The following is a 25,429-nucleotide window of genomic DNA, read 5'->3' as shown; positions in this document are numbered from 1 at the left end:
GAGGCTTCAGGCTTGAGTTGTAAAAACATAAGATAGTGAAACTTTTCCTAGATATATTTCAGCCGTTGGCTGCTTGGGTTGCCGATTTTTTGTTTTACTAACCACTTCTCCTTTGCCTTTAAGTGGAACTTGATTTGTAGACTTCATGCTTATCAATCACCCTGATGCAAAAACCTAAAAAAACCTGCTAATTTACGCAGTTTTAGGCACTGCATCAGGAAAGGTTATTCTTCCTTTCTGCCCTCATCCTGTTAGTTTGCTGTATACATGACTGCAACTATGAGGGCTTGACATTTGCCATTGTTAATAATAGTAGTTGAGATTCTCCATACTTATAATGAGCTTCACACGTTCTGAAAACTACTACATGAGTAGAAGTGGAGAACAATACCAGTCTTTACCACAATGCGTGTACCCGTAACTTTATTTGGGCACAAAAAGGCTGGCTTTGCTTATAGTGTTCTGTAAAGTGTCACATGTATTGATGGTGCAATTTCAATAATCCAATAATGAGGAATCAGGCCTGTGATCCATCTTATCTCTACATTTTGTCTTTTGTTGGTGGCTTCAGTTGTGTTGCATGACACTAGCGATACTAGTCCTCTGTTGTTAGCACCTGACACCAGGTTGACTTATATTGTCTGCCTGTACTTCAATGCTGAGCTACCTGTCTGGGTAGCAAAGGATGCAAAGAACTGCTTGCATAGGCCATTGGAAAGTTTGATGGCGATTTCTTTGAACAGTAAATCCCAATATCATATTGCAAACTGGCTTTCAAACTTCTTAGTTTTAGAAGTAAATTTCCACTTGTATAGAATCATGGAATCATAAGTTGGAAGGAATCCAGAATGTCATCTAGTCCAACCCCCTGCATTGCAGGAATCCTGCCCACAACCAACCCTGGGTGGGCTCGAATCACCAGCATTCTGGTGAACAGCTAGGGTTTTTGTTTGAACTCAAGGATCCTTTCTGGAACTAGGTCCATTGTTGTGTTGAATCCTAGCCAGCCATCTGCCATGTTAGGTACCTACCGGTAGTCCTTTTGAAAAGATACTTATTCATCATCTCTGTGCTGTCACCAGTGGCGTAGCGAGGGTGGGGCGTTTGGGGCGGTGCACCCTGGGTTCCAGCCTGGGGAGGGTGCCACTCTGTGCCACCCACCCCTGCGAGTGCGACTCCCAATCTGCTGCCCGGCAGCCCTTCCACATGCACAGTCTTGCAGGCTGCTGCGGACATGCACAGTCCGCCCAGGCTGCTGCGGACATGCGTAGTCCACCCAGACTCCCAAGCCGCCGCCCGACACCCCTTTTCCATCCCTTCCGTGCGGCGCTCGGTAGCCTCCTTGCGGGAGGCGTGTTCGCAACTCACAGCATCCGTAACCTGCAGCGCCATGTCTGTGCACGTGTGGGTTGTGATTTGGTGCTTCTGCGCATGCACGAAGCACTGAACCTGGAAGTAACCCGTTCCAGTACTTCCGGGTTCGGCGCGGTGCGCAACCCGAAATCGCACAACCTGAAGCAGCCGTAAACCAAGGTATGACTGTATTAATCATTTCCTCCTCAGTCTTTTACCTCTTCCATTATGTCCAGAATTCAACCTTAAACTACAAGTGATATTCCAAGCCTACTAACAATTTTAACTGTTTACAATGGTCTTTAAGATAAATTGTAAATTTCCCCTATTCCTTACTAAAATTTTGGTCTTCCTGATTTCTGACTCTTCTGGTCATTTTAGCCATTTCAGCATAGTCCATTGACTTCACCTGCCATTCTCTGGTAGGAACTTTATCTTCTTTCCATCCCTGGGCCAGTAAACACAACCAGCATTTTGAATAAACACTCCGAAATGTAGGCTATAGTCCTGTGTGATGTAGATAATATTGGACTAGGAAGACTGCTGCAGAAAATATTGGACAAAGTTCAAATCTGTATTTAGTTCCGAAACCTCTTTCAGCTTACTGTACCTCACAGGGTTGTTATGAGAAAAGAAAGCGGTATTGATCATGTATGCTGCCCTGAGCCCCATAAAGGCAGGGGAAGTTAAAAATGTAATTCTGGTGTAACAATTTATTTTCCTCCCAGTTTTTGAACAAGCAAATAAATCTTTGTGCAAACTTTTTCCAGCTTTTCCTTTCACATGCACGTTTGTCAGTTATAATAATTTCTTTCCTTGGTGCTCTGTGAAATGTAGCTTTGGCTTAGACCTGCTGCTTTGGTCTTTAAAGAAGGATAGTGAAAACATATTCCAGGAGTATCTGCTTTGCTCTGCTGTAACCTTTTCATTTACAGTATCTTGTATGCGAGGCAAGCTCAGTTCTGAACATCTTTGGACTGCCTACAATATTTTCTTTCTCACTCCCCTTAGTCTCTGAGCTCATCAACACCACCCCCCAGGGGACTGGAAAGCTAAGTCTGCCAAACTGGGTCTTAGCAACATCTTACTCACGGTGCTGTTTCATTTGCCCTTCCGCAGAAAGTACCATTAGTAAAATGAAGGATGATTACAGGGAGAGTTAAACAGAGTGCAGCATGTAGCCGTTTGAACTTTGCACAGGCTTTGTTTAGGGTACTCTAGCTCTGAAAATATAGTATGGATATTTGTTGTGACGACATGGTATCCTAGTTGGTCAGGTAAGGATGCATATATTTCCCTGTATTTCCATTGCCAAGTGAAATTGACACCAGAAGTGTTTATTTGAAAGAAAATGGTTTAATAGACCTTTCAGAGTAAGGATGGACAATTATCTAGTCCTAGCATATACTGAATACTGAAAAAACAGAGGGAAACCATTTTGTAGCAAGGGAAGAGTTTTATTGTTCATATGTTACCTCTCAAGCCAAGATAAGTTATTGCTAAGGTAAAGTGGAAAGACTATGTAACTTCAGATGTTTTTAATAATTAGTTTGCAAGTGAAGCAGGTTCTTTTACATGATCTTTCTACCATTTTGCCACAGTTTCTACCCACACACCACCCATTCATGATACTTTTACTCCTACTTATCTCCTCAACTCCTTTTACCTGCAAGCTGGAAGAGGCCCAGCTGCAGGGAGCTTTGAACTTGGGTCATAGGAAGCCGTCCTAAATTGCATCAGACCATCTTGTTTGATAGTATCAACACTGAGTGGAAATTGCTCCTCAGGGTTTCAGACATCCCTATCTTGAGATCACAGGGGTTGAACCTGGAACTCTGCAATTAAAACATGTTCTCTACCATTGAGCCATGGCACTTCCCAATCTTTCAAGGGAATGGACTGCAGCCTTGCCAGTGCTGTCAAGTATCCCGGATTGGCCGGGATTCCCCCGTATTTAAACGCGTTTCCTGCTCCTATCCCGGATGACGCAAAAACCCGTATATTCCCAGGTTGCGTGAGAAAGTGGATGGGGTGCTTTGGGGCAACAGCTTGTTCCGCTCCGCTCCTGCCGTGCGCCTTGCAGGCCTGCCGAGCAACGCGCTGCCCGCCCCCCGCCCCCGTAGGGCAGGGCGCGCCGCGCTGGCCGGGCCCTTGGGCGTTCCCGCCCGGCAGAGCCGGCCCCTTCTATGGAGGAATGCAGAGCGCGCAAAGGCTGGCTGGCTGGCAAGCCGCTCCTCTTCCTCACCCTTGCAGGAGGGCCGGCGGGGCGAGACCAAGCAGCAGTCCACCCACCACCCGGGCAGCCCAACTCCGGTAGGAGAACTCCAGCCCTCAGCGCCAACGGCCGCGAGATTCCGGCTGGGCCAACGAGCTGCCAACTCCAAGGGGGGGAGATGCGCCGAGTGGTGGGGGGGGGGAAGGAGAGAGGGAAGGAGGGAGGAAAGCAGACGCCAAAGAGGCAGGCGAAGGGGTCTGTTCGGTTGCTGCTGCTGCTCCTCCTTGCTTTTTCCCCTTTGAGGAGAACGAGGAGTCTGCTCATGACCCCCACCCCTCAAACCTTGGTGTTAAAGCGCGCACGCAAACACACAGAATCCACCCCTTTCCTCTGGTTCCTTCTCAGCAATGCAAACATTTCTTTCTGTCTTAAAAAAGCAGAGCGAGGAGCGTGGAAAAAATGGGGGAAGAGCGCGGATGCCGCATTCTAGCTGCTCCGCCCACTTTTGCTTCTGGCTCCGCCCACCACTGCCATGTGACTGTCATAGGTGAGGCTGCTGATCCCTTATTTTCAAATCCGAAAGTTGACAGCTATGAGCCTTGCTCTTTCTGGCTTCTGCTTGACAGTGCTGTCTGACAAAGATGCTGTTACATATTGCAGGCTTCCCCTACTGTCCATCCTGTTAGAAGGCACCCCTGCAGTGACTTAAGCTCATATTTATGTTTTCATGAGAGCCATTGCCTTTGCTATGTCCAAAGTTGTCTTGAATGGAGAGGTGGGGGCATTAATCTAGTGCTTTGAGAACATATACTTAGTCCCCCTGTGCCTACTAACCTTGAGTGAATGCAGAACAATTTATTTGCATAATATTTTTTTTTTTTAAAAAAGGAGAAAGTATTTGTGATAGGAACACTCATTAACTTCATATTCTTTTCCTTCCCCATCCTTGCTGCTCTCAAATATCTGTTCAGATTACCGGTTTCCACTGTGGAGAAAAGTTAAAAGAGGAAACTGACTGGTTTTGTTTTTGTTTTTTTTCATTGCTAGGCACATTAGAGGCATATATTGATATTAGTATGCACACTGGTCAGTATCTATTAGTGCTTTGCAGAGTAAACATGGTGTAAGGACTTAAGGTCATCATGCTCATTAATTTCAGCGGGTCCATTCTGTGTAGGACTAATGTTAGATACAGTCCTTTCGTTTTTCAAAAACTGAATGCGGGAACTTCGAGAATATGTTGGAAATCTTTTTATGAAATAAAGGATAACCCCCTAATATGCCATTTATTTGATTTAAAAAAAATAATAATCAGAAGATGCTATTAGTATCCTGCATGCCCAGTTTCAGCTGTGGATGCCTTCCTCTCTCCCATTCATTATGAGGAAATCCTATCAAATTTGGCATGACTGTCTGGCCTTGATAAGCCTACTGTGTTTTTAGATGTTTGGCCAGATCATTATGTGCCATGTCGCTGATTTCTGTGAACTTGTTTCCTATCCCTTTCTGCAGGAGTGTGGCTGTAGTTGGCCGTGTTATGTCACAAATCCTGCCTTGTCACCGTGGAACTCTTTTGCTGTTTAACTACAGTGGTGGTAGTGCAGATGCTGTGCATTCAGATACAAAAAAACAAAGCAGCTCTCGATTTAATCCCATTATGTGATGTTGATCTCAGGACCAGTGGACTCTTAGTTGGATTCTGGCTTTAATCCTGTAAAGATCAATCTTGCCCGTTGCGCTCTCTCTCCCCTGATTTTAAATCCCTCTTTAATCTTGTTAATTGCACCAAGCTGTTTTCCTGTTCACCAGCCTAACTGTGTTATGCCTTCATAGTGTTGTTTCTGAACTGCTTTCCCCTTTGTTCTCATAGAAATAAGGAATATGGGTTTTATGGACGCTGGCTTACTAGCACCCTAGTAGCACCCTAGTGACCAACTCATGTCACTCAGGTTTTGTATTACATTATTTGGGTCATTGCAATTAACTACTATACCAGAAGGTTGCTTAGTTCAGTTGATACTTTGAAAAGATGGGTTGATTGGTCACTTGGGTTGTTCCTCTGCCTGAAGAAGGCAATGGGCCTGGAATATTAGAGCTGTCTCATAAAGCAGTGTCTTGAAATAAGGTACTTACGGAATAAAATGATCTCAAGAAGAGACTATTACTTCATTGACTGATAGTTAAGAGTTCTCATAAAGATATTGGCAAAGCACATAGATCCCGGAATGACATACCTCAAAAGTTTGGCAGAATTTCAGTTCCTTAAATTGACGGAGGTGAGTTGACACATGTTTTTTTGTTTTAAGGTAACCTTAAGAAGAGAATAGCAGAAGATGCACATTCAAACTCAGGGTCTTTTATTTTCCATTTTGTTCTGTCTTCCAGCCAGAAAAGCTTGAACTTCCTTTTATATTAATGCATGGGGCTGATTTTTCACTGTGACAGATGGCTCCTACCAGGCAAGACTTAACATATTCATTTTAGTATATCCCATAAAAAATGGTGACTGCAGCAATAATAAGTAAGCAATGTTTTTGTGTGAGATCAAACAAAATATCTCTCATCTACTTTTTTTGTAATTCAATAGGAAGTGATAGATCAGTTCTTAAACCAATCAATACTGAGACTCATATAGTTCTGCCAAATTAAGTTCCTCCATCTATCTGGACACAGAGTATTTTGTTTAAAATAGAATAAATCTGGCTTTCTATATTGCTACATGTTGGTGGTTGTAATCTCCTAGTACAGTGGTACCTCAGGTTACATACCCTTGAGGTTACATACTTCACTAACCCAGAAATAATGCTTCAGGTTAAGAACTTTGCTTCAGAATAAGAACAGAAATCGTGCTCTGGCTGTGCAGTGGCAGCAGAAGGCCCCATTAGCTGAAGTGGTGCTTCAGGTTGAAAACAGTTTCAGGTTAAGAACAGACCTCCAGAACGAATTAAGTACATAACCAGAGGTATCACTGTACACAATTCTGCCTACAATGTGTGTGAACAGAGAGCAATATTGTGTTCGTTTTCATTTAAAGGGTACAATCTTTTTTGAGACTGTTAGACTTTGGGGGGGAGGGTGGAATGGGGATTGCATCCTTATTTCCTTTGTTCCTAACCTTTAGGAACTGGAGTTTGGTGCTTTGGTTGGAGAAAGATTGTTGTCTGCATCAGGCTTGTGTGATCCCAGAAATTCTTGGGTTAAGGGAATTGCATTTGGGGCAACATAGCGAGTGTGTTTCAGTTATTTTTGTGTTGCCAGTAGCAAGAAAGGGGAAAACTTTTGATTTCTAATCCGCTTTAGAGGAAGCTCCATATCAGGGCTGCACAGAAACATCCAGTCAAGCAGCTCCTTTATCATAAAGGGGATTTTAATTAAAACTGTTTTCGCATTATGAGCGGAATGAACGTCAGTGCCAGCTAGTCCTGTATTGGGCATTTATCTCCTTCAAACCACATTACCCATAATTGCTACATTAAATCAAAGTTGGAGAGATTAGAGGTCTGAATTGGGCAGGCAGCGGGTACCAGACTAGGGAGCTCCATACTGCTGAGTTGTTGATATGGGGTCTCCTCCTTCAGAGTATAGATGAAGAAATGACTGTGGCAGACTTCAGGTGAACCTAACTCTCTTTTTGTAGGACGGGCGATAGGGTTGTAATCCAGAAAGTATGACAAGCTACATGTCTGAAACATTCCAAACAACTGTCCTTCATCTCAATGCTTTTGTCTGACCTCATCGGGGCATAACAGAGACAAGGTGGGGTCCTGGGGGTGGGATAAAGATGAGAAAATTTTCTCTCCTTCGTAGTGCAGGGTTCGCTAAACATTTTGGGGCAGTGGTCACGTTTGGAATTTTGAAATAGTGCCATGGGGAGCAGCCAGGACATGGCTGCTGTGAGGACATGCCATAACACAAAATGGCTGCCATCTCTAAATGAGCGGAATAGAGACAGAGGACTGCAAAACAAGTACTGGTATGTCCCCTCCTGAGAAATCCTGAGAAATTTGTCTCCTGAGAAATCTCTATGTGGGACAAGAACTGGATATGGAACAACTGATTGGTTCAAAATTGGGAAAGGAGTACGACAAGGCTGTATATTGTCTCCCTGCTTATTTAACTTATATGCAGAATTCATCATGCAAAAGGCTGCACTAGATGAATCCCAAACTGGAATTAAGATTGCCGGAAGAAATATCAACAGCCTCAGATATGCTGATGACACAACCTTGATGGCAGAAAGTGAGGAGGAATTAAAGAACCTTTTAATGAAGGTGAAAGAGGAGAGCGCAAAATATGGTCTGAAGCTCAACATTAAAAAAAACTAAGATCATGGCCACTGGTCTCATCACCTCCTGGCAAATAGAAAGGAAAGAAATGGAGGCAGTGAGAGATTTTACCTTCTTGGGCTCCATGATCACTGCAGGAGGTGACAGCAGTCACGAAATTAAAAGACGCCTGCTTCTTGGGAGGAAAGCAATGACAAACCTAGACAGCATCTTAAAAAGCAGAGACATCACCTTGCCGACAAAGGTCCGTATTGTTGAAGCTATGGTTTTCCCAGTAGTGATGTATGGAAGTGAGAGCTGGACCATAAAGAAGACTGATTGCCGAAGAATTGATGCTTTTGAATTATGGTGCTGGAGGAGACTCTTGAGAGTCCCATGGATTGCAAAAAGATCAAACTTATCCATCCTTAAAGAAATCAGCCTTGAGTACTCACTGGAAGGACAGATCCTGAAGTTGAGGCTCCAGTATTTTGGCCACCTCATGAGAAGAGAAGACTCCCTAGAAAAGACCCTGATGTTGGGAAAGATGGAGGGCACAAGGAGAAGGAGACGGCAGAGGATGAGATGGTTGGACAGTGTTCTCGAAGCGACTAGCACGAGTTTGGCCAAACTGCGAGAGGCAGTGAAGGATAGGCGTGCCTGGTGTGCTCTGGTCTATGGGGTCACGAAGAGTCGGACACGACTGAACAACAACAATGTCCCTTCCATCAATCACTCCATCTATGGAAAAAGGCACTTCTGTGTTTACTCTCAGAGAAAGAGAAGCTCTTTGCATCTCTCCTCTTCCAAATGGAAAGGAGGGTGCTTGTCCAGTTCTGGCATCTGTGGGCATGTTTAAGGGAGCAGCTTCAGTGTTGGAAGAGGCTGAGCATGTGCGAGCAGGAACTGAGCAGGAGGAGTAAACAGTGCATTGTTTATGTTTTAGGATATATTTTCTGAGAATTTTTGCTGGTGCCGAAGGAGGTACAGGTGGGCATAGTAGAGCCCACTATGCAGTAGTGTTCAGCACTGGGGCTAAGGCAGTCATCCTCAAGCCAACCACTAGAATACATGGAGTGTATACATTTGAGAAAATGCCTCCCTTCACTGCAGGAGAGTGGCATTGAAGCTGGCAGTGCACTAAGCAGGCTCTTTGTGCACCCCACTCCTCACTCTGAGAATGAGGTCCTCCTTCTTTGAGAGTGAGGAGTTGTGGTTGAAGTGACCATAGTGGCACTGAAAGATGTAAAATTTATTTAAGTTAACAGAGACTTCTACGCAAGTGTTTGCCAGTGTTTTGACAATATACATTGGTGGCAGTAAATTCCACCTCATCTACAACGCCTTGCTGTGAGAAAGTGCCCTTTCCTTAAAGGTAAAGGGACTCCTGACCTAATGGTCCAGTTGCGGACGTCTCTGGGGTTGCGGCGCTCATCTCACTTTACTGGCCAGGAGAGCCGGTGTACAGCTTCCAGGTCATGTGGCCAGCATGACTAAGCCGCTTCTGGCGAACCAGAGCAGTGCACGGAAATGCCATTTACCTTCCCGCCAGAGCGGTACCTATTTATCTACTTGCACTTTGATGTGCTTTTGAACTGCTAGGTTGGCAGGAGCAGGGACCAAGCAACGGGAGCTCACCCCGTTGCAGGGATTTGAACCGTCGACCTTCTGATCGGCAAGCCCTAGGCTCTGTGGTTTAACCCACAGCGCCACCCGCGCCCCTTCCTTATAGTGTTGCATTAAGGTCTCAGATTCATGGAAGTAGCAGAGGGAAGAGCAGCAGCAGCAGCAGCAGCAGCAGCAGCAGCAGCAAGGGAGCAGCAGGCAGTAGCAGGAGGAGGGAATAGGTGACAAGGATGCATGGAGGAAAAGGAGGGAGTGCAAGTGACAGTGACAGCCCACCTCAAGCAGTGCACTGTGTCACACTGACCTTGAATACTCTCAGCTATTAATATTGTAGGTCACAGTTGTATTGGGTCTGAGGCTGGTTTGGATTTCAAGCCAGAAATTCCCCATATTGCACACCCTTCGGTTACAGAAAAGGTCAATCTACTTAAATGGTCACCTGAGACCCTTTTGCAGTCCAAATACACAACTCCGTTGCATGCATAAGCCGTCCGATCCATTGACTTACGTGCAGCTGTTTCCCTCATTTTTTTCACTTTAAATAAGACCTTGCTACTCTCTGGTTGTTGCTTGGTGGGCATATTGCTGTCCAGTCACAGCTACGCTAAAATCAGGGCTTTCTCCTCTCTTTTCTATGGGCAATTCACTTTTACCTCTGGGGAAGAAAAGAAGGATTTAATAGAAGAAGGAAATTCCATCTCTAGACAATAAAGCTAGAATTTATTATCTCTATAGACCCAACAGCCACCAACATTATGTAAGATATTGAACCTCATAGGTTATTGCCAGGCCTTTTTGGATTTTTAAAAAATGCTTATCATTTATAAATATCTCTGTGAACCTAGGGAACCACTTGAGTGTGTAGAAACTGCTACCTCATTTTTTGGTGTTGCCAATTCATTTTCAAACATCCTATGTTCTCTATTAACGGAACTGATTAACACTACCTGTTAAATGCACCCCCTGCATCCTGAGTTCAGGAAACTCGCTTTCCTATAAAGGTCACTTCTGGAATTGGAATGTTAGAAGGAATTTGTGATTAAACCTCATTATCTGCTCATTCCCCTATTTTTTTTAATATAGTTTATTTCCTGCCATCTGTGTTGTCTTCTTCTGGCCTACTGATAGACAGCAGAACATATTCCTTGGGCTGTGCTCTCTCCTGCCAAATCCTGCTCATTAATGTCTGTTTTTCTAGATATCAACTTTTTCTAGTATCAACTTTTTCTAGATATCAACTTCTTCAAAGTTTGTTTTTGGATTATTGATTTTAGTAGATTTTTTTTTTTGGGGGGGGAAGAAACCATGGGCCCAGGTTCAAATGAAATGGCTTAGCTCTGGGGTGGTGCAAAGTGGCCACACTTGCTCATTCATGCTTAGTCATGGTTTGCCTTAGCATAAGATGTGAATTGTCCCTATGTATAGCTAAGTTGCCCTTTCAATTTTTCTGTATTATGAATTGCTATTTGTATTTTATTTCTGTTACAAGCTACTTGTAGGAAAAATGGAGCATATTTTAAAAATATAAATAAAACATAATATTAGTAAATCAACTTGCATACTGCAAGCAATAGACTGTTGTTCCTGTCTGCTACAGATAGTACCCCCTCCTCAAATCTTTTACAAATCTTATAAAATTATATATGGTGCATCATCATATTGTGTGGTAGTGAATGCCATAAGATTGTTTTGCTCTTTGTGGAGAAATACTTCCTTTTTCTGTTTTCAGCTTCATTGGATGAGCATTATTTTTGGGAACATAAGTACTTAGGAAGTTGACTTACACCAAATCAGACCAGTGGTATGTCTAGCTCAGTACTATCTACACTGACTTGTGGTGACTCTCCACGATTTCCACCCTGATGCAAATATCACTTTCCAGGTTAGTCACTGCCAGTTTAGATCCATGATCGGACGTACCGGTAAATGAAATTAGTAGTGTGTGTGTGTGTATGTGTGTGTGTGAGAGAGAGAGAGAGAGAGAAAGAGAATATGAATATTCTGCAATACTTTACATATTATTTCCCATTTATCCAATTTGAGATACATTGCAAGTACCACTTTCCAAATGCAATGCAATCCCAGGAAATCATTCATTAGGAAATGCCAACAGTGCCCTTCAGCTATCTATATTGGACAAACAGGCCAAACCCTACGCCAAAGGATAAATGGACATAAATCTAGTTACAGGTAGGTAGTTGTGTTGGTCTGCCATAGTCAAAACAAAATAAAAAATAAAAAAATTCCTTCCAGTAGCACCTTAGAAACCAACTAAGTTTGTTCTTGGTATGAAGAAGTGTGCATGCACACGAAAGCTCATAACAAGAACAAACTTAGTTGGTCTCTAAGGTGCTACTGGAAGGATATTTTTTTATTTTTTATTTTTGTTTGGACATAAATCTGACATCAGGAATCACAAGACAGAGAAACCAGTAGGAGAACACTTCAATCTCCCAGGCCATTCTATACAAGATCTCAAAGTAGCTGTCTTATTACAAAAGAATTTCAGAAATAGACTGGAAAGAGAAGTTGCTGAATTGCAACTTATTACCAAACTTAAAACCGTGGAGAGACCTAGTCTGAATAGAGACATTGGATTCTTACCTCATTATACATGATAAAGCCTTTTTTTTTTTTTAGCAATCTCACCCATTGCTTTTTCCTGTAAGACCAGTTGCAGTCTAACAGTTGTCAACAGGTTTACCACACCTATCAGCCAATCACCCATTCCCACCACCCTTCTGAGTAATACCCCTCCCCACCCTCTCACTATATATAAGGGTCTGGTGATTTCTGTTTCAGTGTATCTGAAGAAGTGTGCATGCACACAAAAGCTCATACCAATAACAAACTTAGTTGGTCTCTAAGGTGCTACTGGAAGGAAATTTTAATTTTGTTTCGATTAGGAAAGTGTTCACATAACGAGCTGATGATTTCCATTATTTCCTATGGGAACATTTGTAATCCGTGGTTTGTCTGGTCTCCCTCCCTCCTTCCATGGTTTCTGTCCGAAACTGCAGCAGCCAATCAGCAAAAGACAAAGGAAAATAATATTTGTCTGATTTCTCCTGCTCCCTGATTTCTCCAGGCTGTCAGTAATTTGTGGGAGGGATTCCAAGCACATTCCAGAACTTTAGGCTTTTTAGAAAACCATGTATTTTTTGTGGTTTGAAAAGTGATGGGGAAATGCATTGAAAAGTGTGGAAGACTTCAAAGGTTTTGAGTCTCACAGGCAATATATCAATGGAAATTATTTATGACAACTTGCAAAGATTACTCATGTGATAGCTGGTATGTGTTACTTACAAGAAATGGATTTGTGTATGATGGTTCTGAATGAAGAACTCATTGTTGCTATAATGGGTTTTATCCAACTAAGTTCTACTCATAGAGTAGACTCACTGATATTAATGAACCTGTGGTGGTGATGTCCATTAATTTGAATGGGTTTACTCTAAGTATGACTATCATTGGTTACAACCCATTGTTTCCCATCCAAGCTGAATATTGAAGCTACATGAAAACAATTCCATACTTCTTTTTAATGGCACAGTTGCTTAATATTTCAGCAAATCAGCATATGTTGGAATACTGCTGTTGCTGTCAGTTTTCTGATGAGAGAAACAGTGCTGAAAGAATTGAAAGCAAAATCCATTGAACAATAGGTGCAGAATGGTATGCTTATAGCAAGAGTTCAGGGAGCACGGGTGGTACTGAGAGTTTGTCCTCAGTTCTTCGGTTTTCCATTTGCCTTCAAAGAGTTCAGTAAGCCCACAGATTTTGGGAAACTGGGCACACAGGCTGTTTAAACAGTAGAGTATGCAAAAAAAAGTCAAACAATGGGAATTTATTTTCCTTTTTTTCGCTTCTTTTAAAGAGCACAGTAAAAAAAAAGTATATTGCTTCTGTTACTGAAGGTATAATTTCCACACTTCGCTATTCCCTTTAGGCTACTTTCAGCCTTCTAAGAATTACTGGTCTGATCTCAGGTTACAAGTGACACACATGGCATGCATGGTTCGCAAAGCAACTTCTGAACCTGCTGGTCTTTGTCAGATTAATTTAGCATCTGTCCATGTCTGTTAGAGCTCCAGCATCCTCTTGTAGGAATGTGTGGATTTGGAATGGTACAAGGAAGTTTTCTAAAATGGGAAGAGCAGCTGGCTTTTCCAGACCTAGCCCCCTTTCTCACCATCTCCCATCCCCTATGCTGACAGTCAGCATTAATCCTCCTAAGTTTGACTGGAACAGCTGAGAGCATGCATCCTGCATAGCTCAAGGCCTCTCAGTGGATTCAGATTGCTTTCTTTCCTCCTCTCTCCCTTTCTCACTTCAGTTCTGATTCAAGCAGCTGTCTCTGTCTGGGTTAAATGCAGAGAGAGAAGTGTTAAATGATACGTATATTTGGTTATGTTAACCCCCCCCCCCCCGCAAAAAACTTCATTGCAGATATCATTGTAGCCTCTCTCTCTTCCCTCCCTTTGCATCCTCAAAAAAAGGGAGGGGGGATTTGCTATGCTAATCCCAGCACCTGTCTCTGCCTGGGACAGTAAAAAAAAAGAAAAAGAAAAAAGGTCTGGGGGTGGAGGGTAACACAGCTTCATATACTTTTTTGCTGTCCCAGATTATGTTCCCTCTGACGCACCTACTGCCCAGAACATATATCTCTTTGGCTCCTATGTGCTCACTTGCTTTCTCCCTCTTTGCCCATTACTGCATTCCGTTCTTCCTGATTGTCATTCTGTGCTTCTGGGAACTGCAGGAGAATTGTTCGTCTTTAGTTTAGGATTCCTAACTTACGAGGTTCCGTTCGCTTATCTGCGCCTTGGTTTAGCTGTGCTGGATCTCAAGGGGGGGAAGGCAGAAAGACTGATCTGAAGCCATTCGGGCAATTCATGTATATTTTCAGCTGAGCTAGTATCAACCTGCGTATAGACCCAGAGGCCTGAGCCAAGTATTGCACAGCACTGCCAGGGACCTGTGCTGAAGACTGCAGGAGGGGAGACGCAGACTCAGAGTTCCCGTTTCTTTGTCTGCCTGGTATACAGCTGGAGAAGCCTTTGGCTATGTATGGTGTATATTGCATGGATTACCAATACCCCGTTGTCCAGGTAAGTAGAGAAAAGATCACAACTGAATGTTGTTCATGTTTCCAGTTGTACGTTGTTAGCTCCCTGCATTGCTTTGAGAGGAGGCTGATATTTTTCCAGGCTCAGCTGTTTTGGTTGATCCAGATACACTTTTTCAAAAGTACTGCATTTACCTTTTGCTGAAGTTGGCATCTGAGTTGAAAGCTTGAGGATCAGAGTCTTATGGGAGAAATTTACATTTTACGGAGGAGGTTGTCTGATATAAATTCCAAGGATATATATGTGCATTTTTAAGGAGTGAGAAATTATTAACATTAAAATCCACCATATGGCATTCTTGAGATTTTCTTATTGGTTGATGAGTGCTGCATCACTAAGGAGCATGTGACTTGAAGATACCTCCTTTCTAGCTCCAGCAACCAGAAGAGTGATATTTCTATTTTGAACACATTCCTAGTAAGCTGATGTGCTATAACTATTCTGATTCACCTTATCCCTCACTACACAAGTCCAGTGTTAATGTCCTGATAAAAACATAGTGAAATGTACTTGTTCTTGTAAGTGTTTCAGACATTTTTAAGAGTAAGAACAATCATAAGGATGGGAATGTTTGATAACATTCATTATTTTTAATAACTTTTTTTCTTTTGGCAATCCTAAGGCTTAGTCAATAATCTCGTATCCTAAGCCTCTTTGTATGTTGAACAGACATCATTTTTTAGAAATTTCCTGCTCATGTAGCAAGTCTGAGAATGACAGTTTTTGTATTAATAGGAATGACCATTCATTTTGCTCCATATTATTTGGAATAAGTATTATAGTAGCTGATACTAAGGTGGCTACTATATGAACTGTCTTTAGTTACCAGGCATGTTTCTTTCTGAGTCTAAATTGGGGGTTTTTCTTCTTCTTTTTCAATGCCACATGTGACATGCTGGTTTAATTACAGTAGTTACTGTTAAGGCTCCAAACCTCTACACACTTACTTTAGAACAAATCCCATTCAATTCATTGGGATTTACTTATGAGTAGATATGACTGGGACCACAATGTAATTTTTTGTTCATCAGAATTGCCACTGCTCCACAGTAAGGTATTGATTCCTGTGATAACAGTTTTATCTCAATATAATGTGTAATCATTGTGAAGAACTGGGCCAGAAGAACTATATGTTTGTAACAAGGGAGAGGTTCTAAAGTGATTGGTTGGTATTTCATACCCAGTAAATAGTGAATAATTTTCGCAACCTGATTATATCTGAGAAGACGAGGCAATCACCTATTATGTCATTTTGTTACTATTTTTTATATTTCCCACAGAAGTCAATATCTGAAGTCTATCTTGTATATTTTGATAGTTATTGGTAGCAGTTGCACACACTTGAATAGTGGTGATAAAATTTCCGCTTTATGCTTTAAAGGGACGTGTTTTTAACCACTTCAGTGATTATGTTATCTCTGCATTCCTTCTATTTGAAACTTTTAGTGCTTTGGGTTTTCCATATTTTAGTTCTTTCTTTTACTGATCTTGAAGCTGTCTGGAATGATTAATCACTGGTATATGGAGGAGTGAAGTTTTGAACAACCTTCACCATTGTGTAAATAATTGGGTGATCAGTTAATCTTGAAGCATTTTTGAAGTTTAATACCAGATTTTTGCATATTTAAATATTAATTCTGACATGTTCCCATCACCAGTTAGATATCTGTTTTCTGCTGCTCAAAATCTACCATCTGCCTAGATCCAGAATCCACATCCTTCATAGTATTTCCGTTGTGATTGCATTTATTCTTAGAATGCAGAATTGTGTGTTTCTGTTTAGGAGTCATGGAGTACTTCTATTCAGAACGACAAAGTGCTTGATGAGCTCTTGGGCTACAGCTTGGAATAGAAAGAATTCACACAGAAGCATATGGAAGACTTCTGGTAGACATTATCTGTAATAATACGACCGACATGCAAAAATATGAGCTATAAACCTGTGTCTTTGTTCAGAAGATAAATTAGTATATAGAATTTTGTTAGACTACTATGCGCTTAAGGTCACGTGATTCTACATTAAATGTATCTCTTGGTTGTCAACATTTATTCTAATAAATGTGCTTTGTGTACTGTATTCCTAAATACAGATTGGAGATTTGCTCCCTCTCTGTTTGAACCAGTGCAGAAATGTAGATAATTTACATTAAAATGTAAATCTTATCCTATCCCTGTGAAACCCTTCATGAATATGGTTAAGAGAATGGGTTGATTACCCAAAGCAGTTAAAAATAGAGAGCATTTCCTTCAGTACTCCAGATATAAGTATACAATTTATGGTTTGTTCTGCTTGCCTGTATTAGATACACTGTTGAGGACTTTTTCAGCAATCTTTTAGCACCTCACAGATGACCCATCACATAGCCACCACTGTTGCACACGAGTAAATATCTGAAATGCAATATGAGAAAGCCTGCAAATATAAAAAGATGGTTAGCTGATTGTTATGAACAAGTCTTGCAGGCCTTTGCATTAGCAGGCCTAAGGAGGTTGGTGGGGAAAGAGAGGAGAATGTTCAAACACAAAGATTGCTTGAATGTGCCAGCAATATGTACATCACTTTTCTTAAGAGGCATATAAAAATACCCTCCCAACATTCTATCTGCTATGCTACGAAGAATCTTGCCTTGTATTATGCATAAATCAGCTGGGTTCATATGTTAAAGACAGGGAATCAGTAATCCGTTATTAGTTCATGTATTTATTTTCTTACATTTATATCCCACCTTTCATATGGAGTAAGGTTACCAGACGTCCCTGTTTCCCGGAGATAGTCCCTGGATTTACAAATCAGTTCCCTGACAAAATCCATCTATTTAGTAGGAAGTTGAAAAGTTGCCCCCAAATTCATTGGAAAAAATCTGGCAACCTTATTATGGAGCCCAATAGTTCCAAGGTGATCACCCACCAAACACTAACCAGACCCATACCTACTTAGCTTCCACAAGGTGTTGCCCTCATGTACTTTCAGACTATAGACCAGAGGGTACCTGTCCAAGCTAGGTGTGGAGTATCTGTTCTGCTGGTAGTGCAGAGCTCTGAAGTGCATGTGATGTGATGTGATGAGGTAACACTCCCTTCCTATGAAAAGAAAGCTGTACATAACGTTATTGGCACTACTTGAATTTTTTCTAACTTACTAACAGAAACATTCTTTGAGCTGCACTAAAAGACTAAGATTACCCCATTTCAATCTACTGTTTATTTTTTATTAATAAGACTTCTGTGCTGCCCTTATCATTCATGGTCTCAGAGCAGCTCACAATAAGAAAATAAAACCAAAGGAATAAAAGCAATAACAATAAAAAGCAGTGGATAAAGCTATATAAAACCATGGCCAATTGTTCAAGAGCTTTGGATGGCAGTTGGGCCTTTTGTCGGACTCTTCTTCTCCTCCTCCTCCTCCTCCTCCCTTTTGTTATTTTCTATTCTCCCAGTAGAATTTGTAGATTGGATATGAGAACTGTGTTCAAGAGTAGTGGCTGGTTGTGCATTGGATATCTTTTAGGAAAGCTGTATTGCTGAGAAGTGCCTTTGAAGAAGGTCTTGAAAAAACACATTGGGCATTTCCTATGTCATGAGGAAAGTTTACTGTTTTAGAAATGATACAAATGGGCATTTCCACTTTGCCTTCAATGTTATTATTTCTTGTGTTTAGTGCTACCCCATTTTTGCCTTTGGCTGTTTGTTAGTAGTCAGTAGATTTAAGAGGGATTGGCATCAGGTTAAAAGTTTGGAATATGATTAGATTTTTGCTGTCTGCACTTGAAATTACTGTCCTCATGCTGATGGACTTCACAGACACATTTTGGGGAGTTCTCAGTTATGCTGCATCAATGCAGGTGAGTCTGATGCTATGGGTTTTGTAACTCAGACTGTAGGGAAAATATTTATGAAGGACCTTTTCATCAGAAATCAAAACATTTTTTTAATGTCCCCAGAGAGAGAAGGATGAAATGGCTTTATCTCAAATGACCTTAATAAATGGATTGCTTTGATTCTAAGCACAGGAGGAAAATCAACATTTTAAGGTTAATATTATTCCACATGTTGTAAACAATGTAGACTACCATTCCAGAAACCCACATGTTGGTTTGGGAGAAATAAATCTAGCAGTCGCTGTCCTAGTCTACCTGGAGGCCAAGCAAGAGGTTCAGAATTGCCCTTAAAACTGCAGTTGATGATGGAAGTGGGGTGATTTAGCCTTGCTATAACCATAATAGACCCACATGCTTTGCATGAAGGAGGGGCTTGGGAATGCAGACACAATAACTTCTTTGAGCATACCTAAGCTAAGGACACCCCACCTCTGCAATGATGAATTCTCAGGACGAACCTATCTGGGGTCAGGTCATTTCTGTATTGGTACACAGGGATTTGTTTGGGATATGAAAAATTGGTTAAGAAACCACCGAATTTAATCAAATAGGAGTTTGTATTGCAACCACTTGGGGAAATTTCCCATCTCCTTACAAGATGTTCTGCGGGCAGCTAAGAAACATGGATTAATGCAGCCTTTAATTCTCCATATACTTAGCTTGTATTCCATTATTCTTTCTGCTTTCAGAACATGAAATCTTGGCACTTACACATTACTTTTATGGTGACAGTTGTTCACCAATGATAGAAATTTAAAATCTCTCTCTTCCCGCCACCAATTGTAGACTAATGAGTCACAGATATCTAGGCCTTGCCATTCATTACTAAAAAGAATTACCGGTACCTGCACTGTAGTCAGAGACATACTATGCTATTTTTGACAGATTTAAATTTTATACAGAAGCCAATACATTAAACATAAGTACTCCATCTTCCTTCTCTCCCTTTTCCCTCTGTGGGTGGGCAATGTTGTAATATGGGGGTGGAGATGGTGAAGATAACAGATGGTTGTAACTTTTGTAAAGCATTGTTAATCACAGTCAAATAGGGGAAAACGGCCTTTCTTGAAGACCCAGATATGATGTTAATTCCATATTCCATATTCTGTTGTTCCATCCAAGTGGCTACTTTTGAGGGAAACACGTGTCTTTTAATTAGCCTAATCTATGTACTGGAGAGATATTGAAAAAATAAATTCAGTCAGTATAGCCTAATAGTGTGTAAGAGACTGAGCTAGAAATCAGTCCCTGGCTCATACCTCACTTCTGCCATAAACTTGGTAGGTAGCATTAGGCAAGCTGGAGATATAACAGACCTGGTGTCAGTGGGTGGCATCTTTGGGCTGTTGGCCCTGCTGGAAATCCTGTTTTGGGTCCTCTTTTCTCTCATTCCTCTGATGAGCATCAGGTGCAGTTGCCCACCGTGCTTCTGAATAATGCTGTGTTGCATCATGGAGAATTAGTGTTGGTTCCCCATTGCTCATTGGAAGAAGCAGTGCTGCTGCTGTCACCTTGTTAAGCCTGCCTACCTATCCCCTATCTGGTGTGAACCAGGTGAGCTACCAGAGGGAAGGCCATTGACATTATCCTGCTCTCTGGTTGTTATGGGGACACTCCTGCTTCTAAGGACTTTCCCTTTTCTCTTCCAATTCCTGGGTGTGAGACTCAGAGAGGGATGTGGAGACCGTTGCTTCATGGGAAGAGGGATGTTGAGCTGGAAAGAAGGAGAGTGGAGAAGTAGAGAAGAAATATGAGACTGAGGGAAGGAGGGTGGCTGTGGAGGGAAAAGCCATTTGGGGGAACTCTGACAACACACAGTGACAGAATTTCAGAGAAAGAGAAGAGTGGCCATGCCCACCCTCTGCAGGCTCTACCATGGCATTATCAGCAAGTGACCCGCAACAGGCTTACAGCCAATTGAATGTGACCCTCCAAAGAAGAAGTTTCCCATTCCTGGTCTAAGGAATAGATCTATCCCAAAGGGAGTGGTAGCTGCATGGCAGATACTAGGGCAGTAAAATTGGTGGTCTTGCTCTTTTTTTTGTTTTACATTGGACTTTTTTTAAAAAAAGAATTGTTAGGAAGGGGGAGTGGCTTTGAAGATGTGAACATAGAAAGAGTGAGTGTGAAAGCTGAGTTGCCTTAGTTCAACATACTGGTGTGTCTTTTTAAAGGTGTGAGGGAGCAAAGCAATTAACAGGGTGCTATGCCCTTCGATACTTTTGGTGCTCAGTTGATGGCCTTTCCCCCTCAACCCCCACCCCACCCCACAAACCCTGCATCTTGTGAGTGTCTTTTCCTAAGCTTGAGTATAAAAATTGCTTCCACCTTGCTTGTTTTTTACTTGTGAATTATCTAGCATAGTGCTAAAAGCTACTATAGATTTATGTACTTTGACAGAATAAGCACACACGTCAAGGCTGCCGGTTCAGATGCAGGCTTTTCTTTAGGATACATGCTATTCATCTTTTGAACAGATGAAGGCAGAGTTGTGATGTGTAGGGGTTTTTTCCACAAGAAACAATTATTTATAGAGACAATCTGAATTTTACCTCCCAGTGTGAATCACATCACCTTTGTAGAATTGACTCTGTGGTTCTTTCCCCCTAAATATAGGGGCCTAAATATTGTGTTTTACCAACTGGTCCCATGCAGCAGGTTTCATGCTAGTATTTTTGCCACAGTTATCTGTAACTCCATTAACTTTCAGACTAGATTAAAATTCATGGCGTTACCTTTTAATAATGCACTTAAATTGGAGTTGAGTCTGAGTATGTTTGCTCGTTAGGCAGAGCTGAAAATAGAATAAATCTCAGAGAGCACTGCTGTTGATGGAACTTGCACAGCACTATCCATTCACAGCACCATGAGAGGCATCTCTTCAGTGACGGTGTTGCAGAACTTTTTGATTTCATGAAGTGTGTGCTTGTCTTCTTCCGCCACTACGTACTGGTTTCCCTCCAAAATGGCCTTGACCGATCCTGTGGATGCAGTTCTCACAGGGTCATTAAAACAAAAAGAGATCGTGAAGAGCTCCAAAAGGACCTCTTCAGACTGAGAGGTGGATGGGAAGTAATATAGCAAAGGCAAAGGCAGTTCAATGCAAACAAGTGCAATATTACGCATTTTGGCACAAAAAAATTAATCTTAATTTCACACGGGGTTTGAACTGGTGGTGATAAGACCCTGGGGTTATAGCAGATAGCTCAGTGAAGATGCATAGCTGTCAACCTTTCCCTGTTTTTGCGGAAAATTCTCTTATTATAGCATTGGGAAACAGCAGGGAGGGTTGACAGCTATGTAAGATGTCAACCACCGCGGTGTGCGGTAGCTCTGAAAAACGCCAATTCCATGCTAGGAATCATTAGGAAAGGAAGTGAAAATAAAACTGCTGATATAATTGTTATTAAAAAAATCTATGGTTCAACTGCTTTTGGAATACTGTGTGCACTTCTGATCGCCTCACTTCGAAAAGGATATTGTAGAGCTAGAAAAGTTTAAGAAAAGGGCAACCAAAATGATTCCCCTATGAGGAAAGGTTGCAGCATTTGGGACTTTTTAGTGTAGAGAAAAGGCGAGCAAGAGTTGCCACAATAGGAGTTTATAAAATTATGAATGGCATGGAGAAAGGGGATAGAGAAAACTTATTCTCCCTCTCTTATAACACTGCAACATATATGGCCATCATTGGAATGTTGGAAGTTTCAGGGCAGATACAACAAAGTAGTTCACACAGTGCATAGTTAACCTATGAAACTTGTGGAGGCAGCAGTAGCCACCAGCTTCGATGGCTTTAAAAGAGGATTAGACAAATTCATGGAGAAGAAGGTTATCAATGGCTGCTAGCTATGCTCTGCCTTCTTGGTTGGAGACAGTAATGTTTCTGAATACCAGTTTATGGAAACTGCAGAAGGGAGAGGGCTGTTGTGTTCTGCTTGCAGGTTTCCCAGATGCATCTGGTTGGCTACTGTGGGAACAGGATGCTGGACTAGATGGGGGCAGGGTGGGGCAGAAGAAAACCATGAACAGTGCAGAATGGCTTCCTAGCTGCAGCAGCAGCCATGCTACAATCACACACATTATGGGGCATTTGTCTCTCCACCCATGCCCCCTCACCCACTACCCAATCATAACTTGTAGGAGCAAGCACAAGGAATGCAGGAGGAGCCAACTTCTGGTTTACATGCTGGATGCCCCTGGTTTGAATCCAGGGTCTATCTACATACCACAACAGCAGAATATCTTGCCCACCACCATCCACATATTCAGGCACATCTCAGCTGATCAGCAGGACTGCTTCATGGTGTGAGACAACTAGCACTTTTGGCCCCCTCCCCCTGACCTTAGTATTTCTCCTTTGGTGGTGAAGCTGATCTTGTGTCTACTGCCTTGCTACACTTCTAATGTCTCTTGCTTGCCTCGATGGAGGATAGAAGGGGGAAAGTGCAGAAACCAGCCCACTGTACAAAAGGTGCAATTTGCATTTCTTTGTTCCACTACTTTTGCCTCTGGCCCCACCTATTGTTGGCACATGGTCCCTGGAAAGTTGTGGCCCTTCAGGCTGAAAAAGGTTCCCCACCCCTGGACTAACTAGACAGTGCTCCCAAGGAAGGAGAGGAAGGAGCATATATGTAAAATGGTAGTATGTACAGCATTTCTGTTGGTTGCATTTGCCACTATTCGGAGCTGATTTCTAGCATCTGTAATGCCTTTTCCTACTTCTTTCTGCTGGTATTATAATATGTGGTTGCTCTGCATGTCATTATTCCACAGTTGTAGGAAATGGTGGTGGTGTGGTGCAGGCTGAGGTTTTGATACTGTACATTAAACTAGAAGATATATGAGGGGTGTGTGTGTGTGTGTGTGCGCGGGTGTGTGTGCATACACCACACACACAAAAAGTATTTTTCTGCTTCCTCTACTGAAAAAAATGGTGTTTGGGTGAGAGCCCCACAGATTGCATATGCATCAGCTTTGTTTTTTTTAATAAATAATTTTTCATTAATTTTGCCCTGTTTGAGCTCCAGTGTTCATAATATGAGCTGCTTTTTTAAAAATAAAATAAAACGAATAATAAACTTTAAAAAAGAACCAGGATTCCCTCTGGGGATGTGCGCATATATCAAGTTACTAGGGTAACTGTAATTCTGGATCTAATACATAATCAGACACAGACAGTATTTTTTTTCCCCGTGGTGCCAAATAAACGCAAAAGAGCACGAGAATACGAATTATTATTTATTAAATTTCTATACCGCACTTCATCTAAAGATCACAGGGTGGTGTACAACATAAAAACACAACAAAACCTGTGGTGGGATACTGTATAGGTATATTTACAATTCTGAATTATTATTATTTTTATTGAATGCTACCAACCGTGCTCTAACTGTGTGGTGGCATATAAATGTAAGCAAATAAAGCAGAAGCCAGTCAGGCATCTTCTTGGGGGAGCCCTGTAGCCATGTTCATTTCAGCATCAAAAACTATATTGGATAAACCAAAACCACACCAAGCAAAACCATATTTTCCGGGGCGTTTGCTTCCTTTTCAGATTTAAGCGCGCTCTCTCTCCCTCCCCCTCATTGCCAGTTCTCTTTCTCTGTTACTCTGGAAGAAGCTCTGCCTTGAGAGAAGAGAAGCAGCAGCAAAAGCATACCGCCCTAATGGGCGCCGAGTTCAGTTAGGGTTTCATCTTCTAGGACGACATTGCCCGTGTCCAAGGTGCGCGGAGGTGACATTGCAGGTATTCCTTTTGTGTTAGAAGAGAGTTCCGCCCGCCATGTGCAAGCGTGCCCGGGCAGCTGGAAGGGCTTCGAGCTCTTTTGTTACACGGAGCTGTGCTGCCTACGCCTCCCGACTTGATCGAGGCTCTGGCGCCCGCCCGCGGCCCCACCGCGGCCCGAGTAATCCTATACCCGTAGGCGCGCAAAGCCCGGAAAGAGGATGCCAGCAGTATCCCAGAGGCCCCTCTGCTTGACTCCGAACTGGCTCTGCAACCGTCCAGGCGGGGACGGGGGACGAGGAGGAGGAGGAGGCGGGCCCTGGCTCTGATTAATTACCTTAGGCATTCGGGGGAGGGACTTCCAGCCGCCATCTGGCTGAGATATGGGAGGGAGCTGCAGAGAGGGCGGGCGGGGGAGAGACAGCCACAGAGGAAGAGAAAAGAAAGGAAGAAACACGAGAGAAGAAAGGGAGGAAAACCAGGATCAAGGGGAACCCCCCGCTCCCTCTTGGTCGCCATTCGGAGACGGGGCGCAAAGCAAATAGGCAAAGGGTTCTGCCACAGCCCCACCTGGCGGAAGGGTCTTTCTTTCCCCTTTCTCCAACACCTCCCACCCGTTTTGGTTTATGGAGAAAAAGAAAATGGTCACTCAGGTAAGGCTGCGTTTCTGTGGTGCCGCGGCCCCTGCCATCCCCGCACAACTCTGAGCACAGAGAATCGGGAGTGTCTTGCAGCGGCTTTGCCTGCTGCAGGGTGCGGGGGGGAAGAGAGCAAAATAAAAATAAAAATGGTGCCTTCTTATAACGTTCGCTCTGAGCTGCGGGAAGATTGCCGTACATGGGAGTGTGTGTGTGTATGTGTGCGCGCAGCCATCCCTGTTCATTCTGCTCCATAGCAAATTCCTGTTTCCTGTGCTGTGCAGCTGCAGCTCAGGAAAGACCCTGTGGGGATTTGTCTACCTCTTTGTCTTGGCGTGGAGGGGGAGGGGGGGAGAGGGACTGCAGAGGTACGGAGGGCTTTGCTACCAAATTGCAATGGCACGAGGGGCTTCCTTCTCCCTGGGGTCCTGGTGCAGTTTGCATGAGGCTACTAGAGGATTGGATTCTGAGTTTCTTTTCAGAATGAATTGCTTCCATGCTGGCATGCGTTCCTTTCTTGAATCAATAATACTAGGTTTGGGGTATTTGGTTTTTTTTATTCATTTATTTGTTCATTCTTGCTCTTAGCATCTTGGGTTT

At 42.6% G+C, this 25,429-nt stretch overlaps 1 protein-coding gene across 14 annotated transcripts in view; it reads left to right on the top strand.

The window, feature by feature from the left end:
* RBFOX2 (RNA binding fox-1 homolog 2) overlaps positions 1-25,429 on the top strand; it is a 169,692-nt gene that overhangs the window by 53,989 nt on the left and 90,274 nt on the right. Inside the window, exon 1 of one of the 14 annotated variants that reach the window (XM_033162576.1) lies at positions 14,529-14,570. The exons of 12 other annotated variants lie outside the window; for them this stretch is intronic. In XM_033162576.1, the coding sequence (XP_033018467.1) occupies positions 14,544-14,570 (27 nt within the window). In that variant the 5' untranslated portion in view covers positions 14,529-14,543. Of the gene's footprint in view, positions 1-14,528; positions 14,571-24,591; positions 24,845-25,429 lie in introns of those variants that run through there. One more of the 14 variants, XM_033162579.1, reaches the window with a different exon arrangement.

The sequence above is a fragment of the Lacerta agilis genome, chromosome 10, assembly GCF_009819535.1.
Source record: "Lacerta agilis isolate rLacAgi1 chromosome 10, rLacAgi1.pri, whole genome shotgun sequence".
Classification (NCBI taxonomy): Eukaryota; Metazoa; Chordata; class Lepidosauria; order Squamata; family Lacertidae; genus Lacerta; species Lacerta agilis.
Note: the sequence above shows the minus strand (reverse complement) of the source record. Positions and strands in the feature narration are given on the sequence as shown.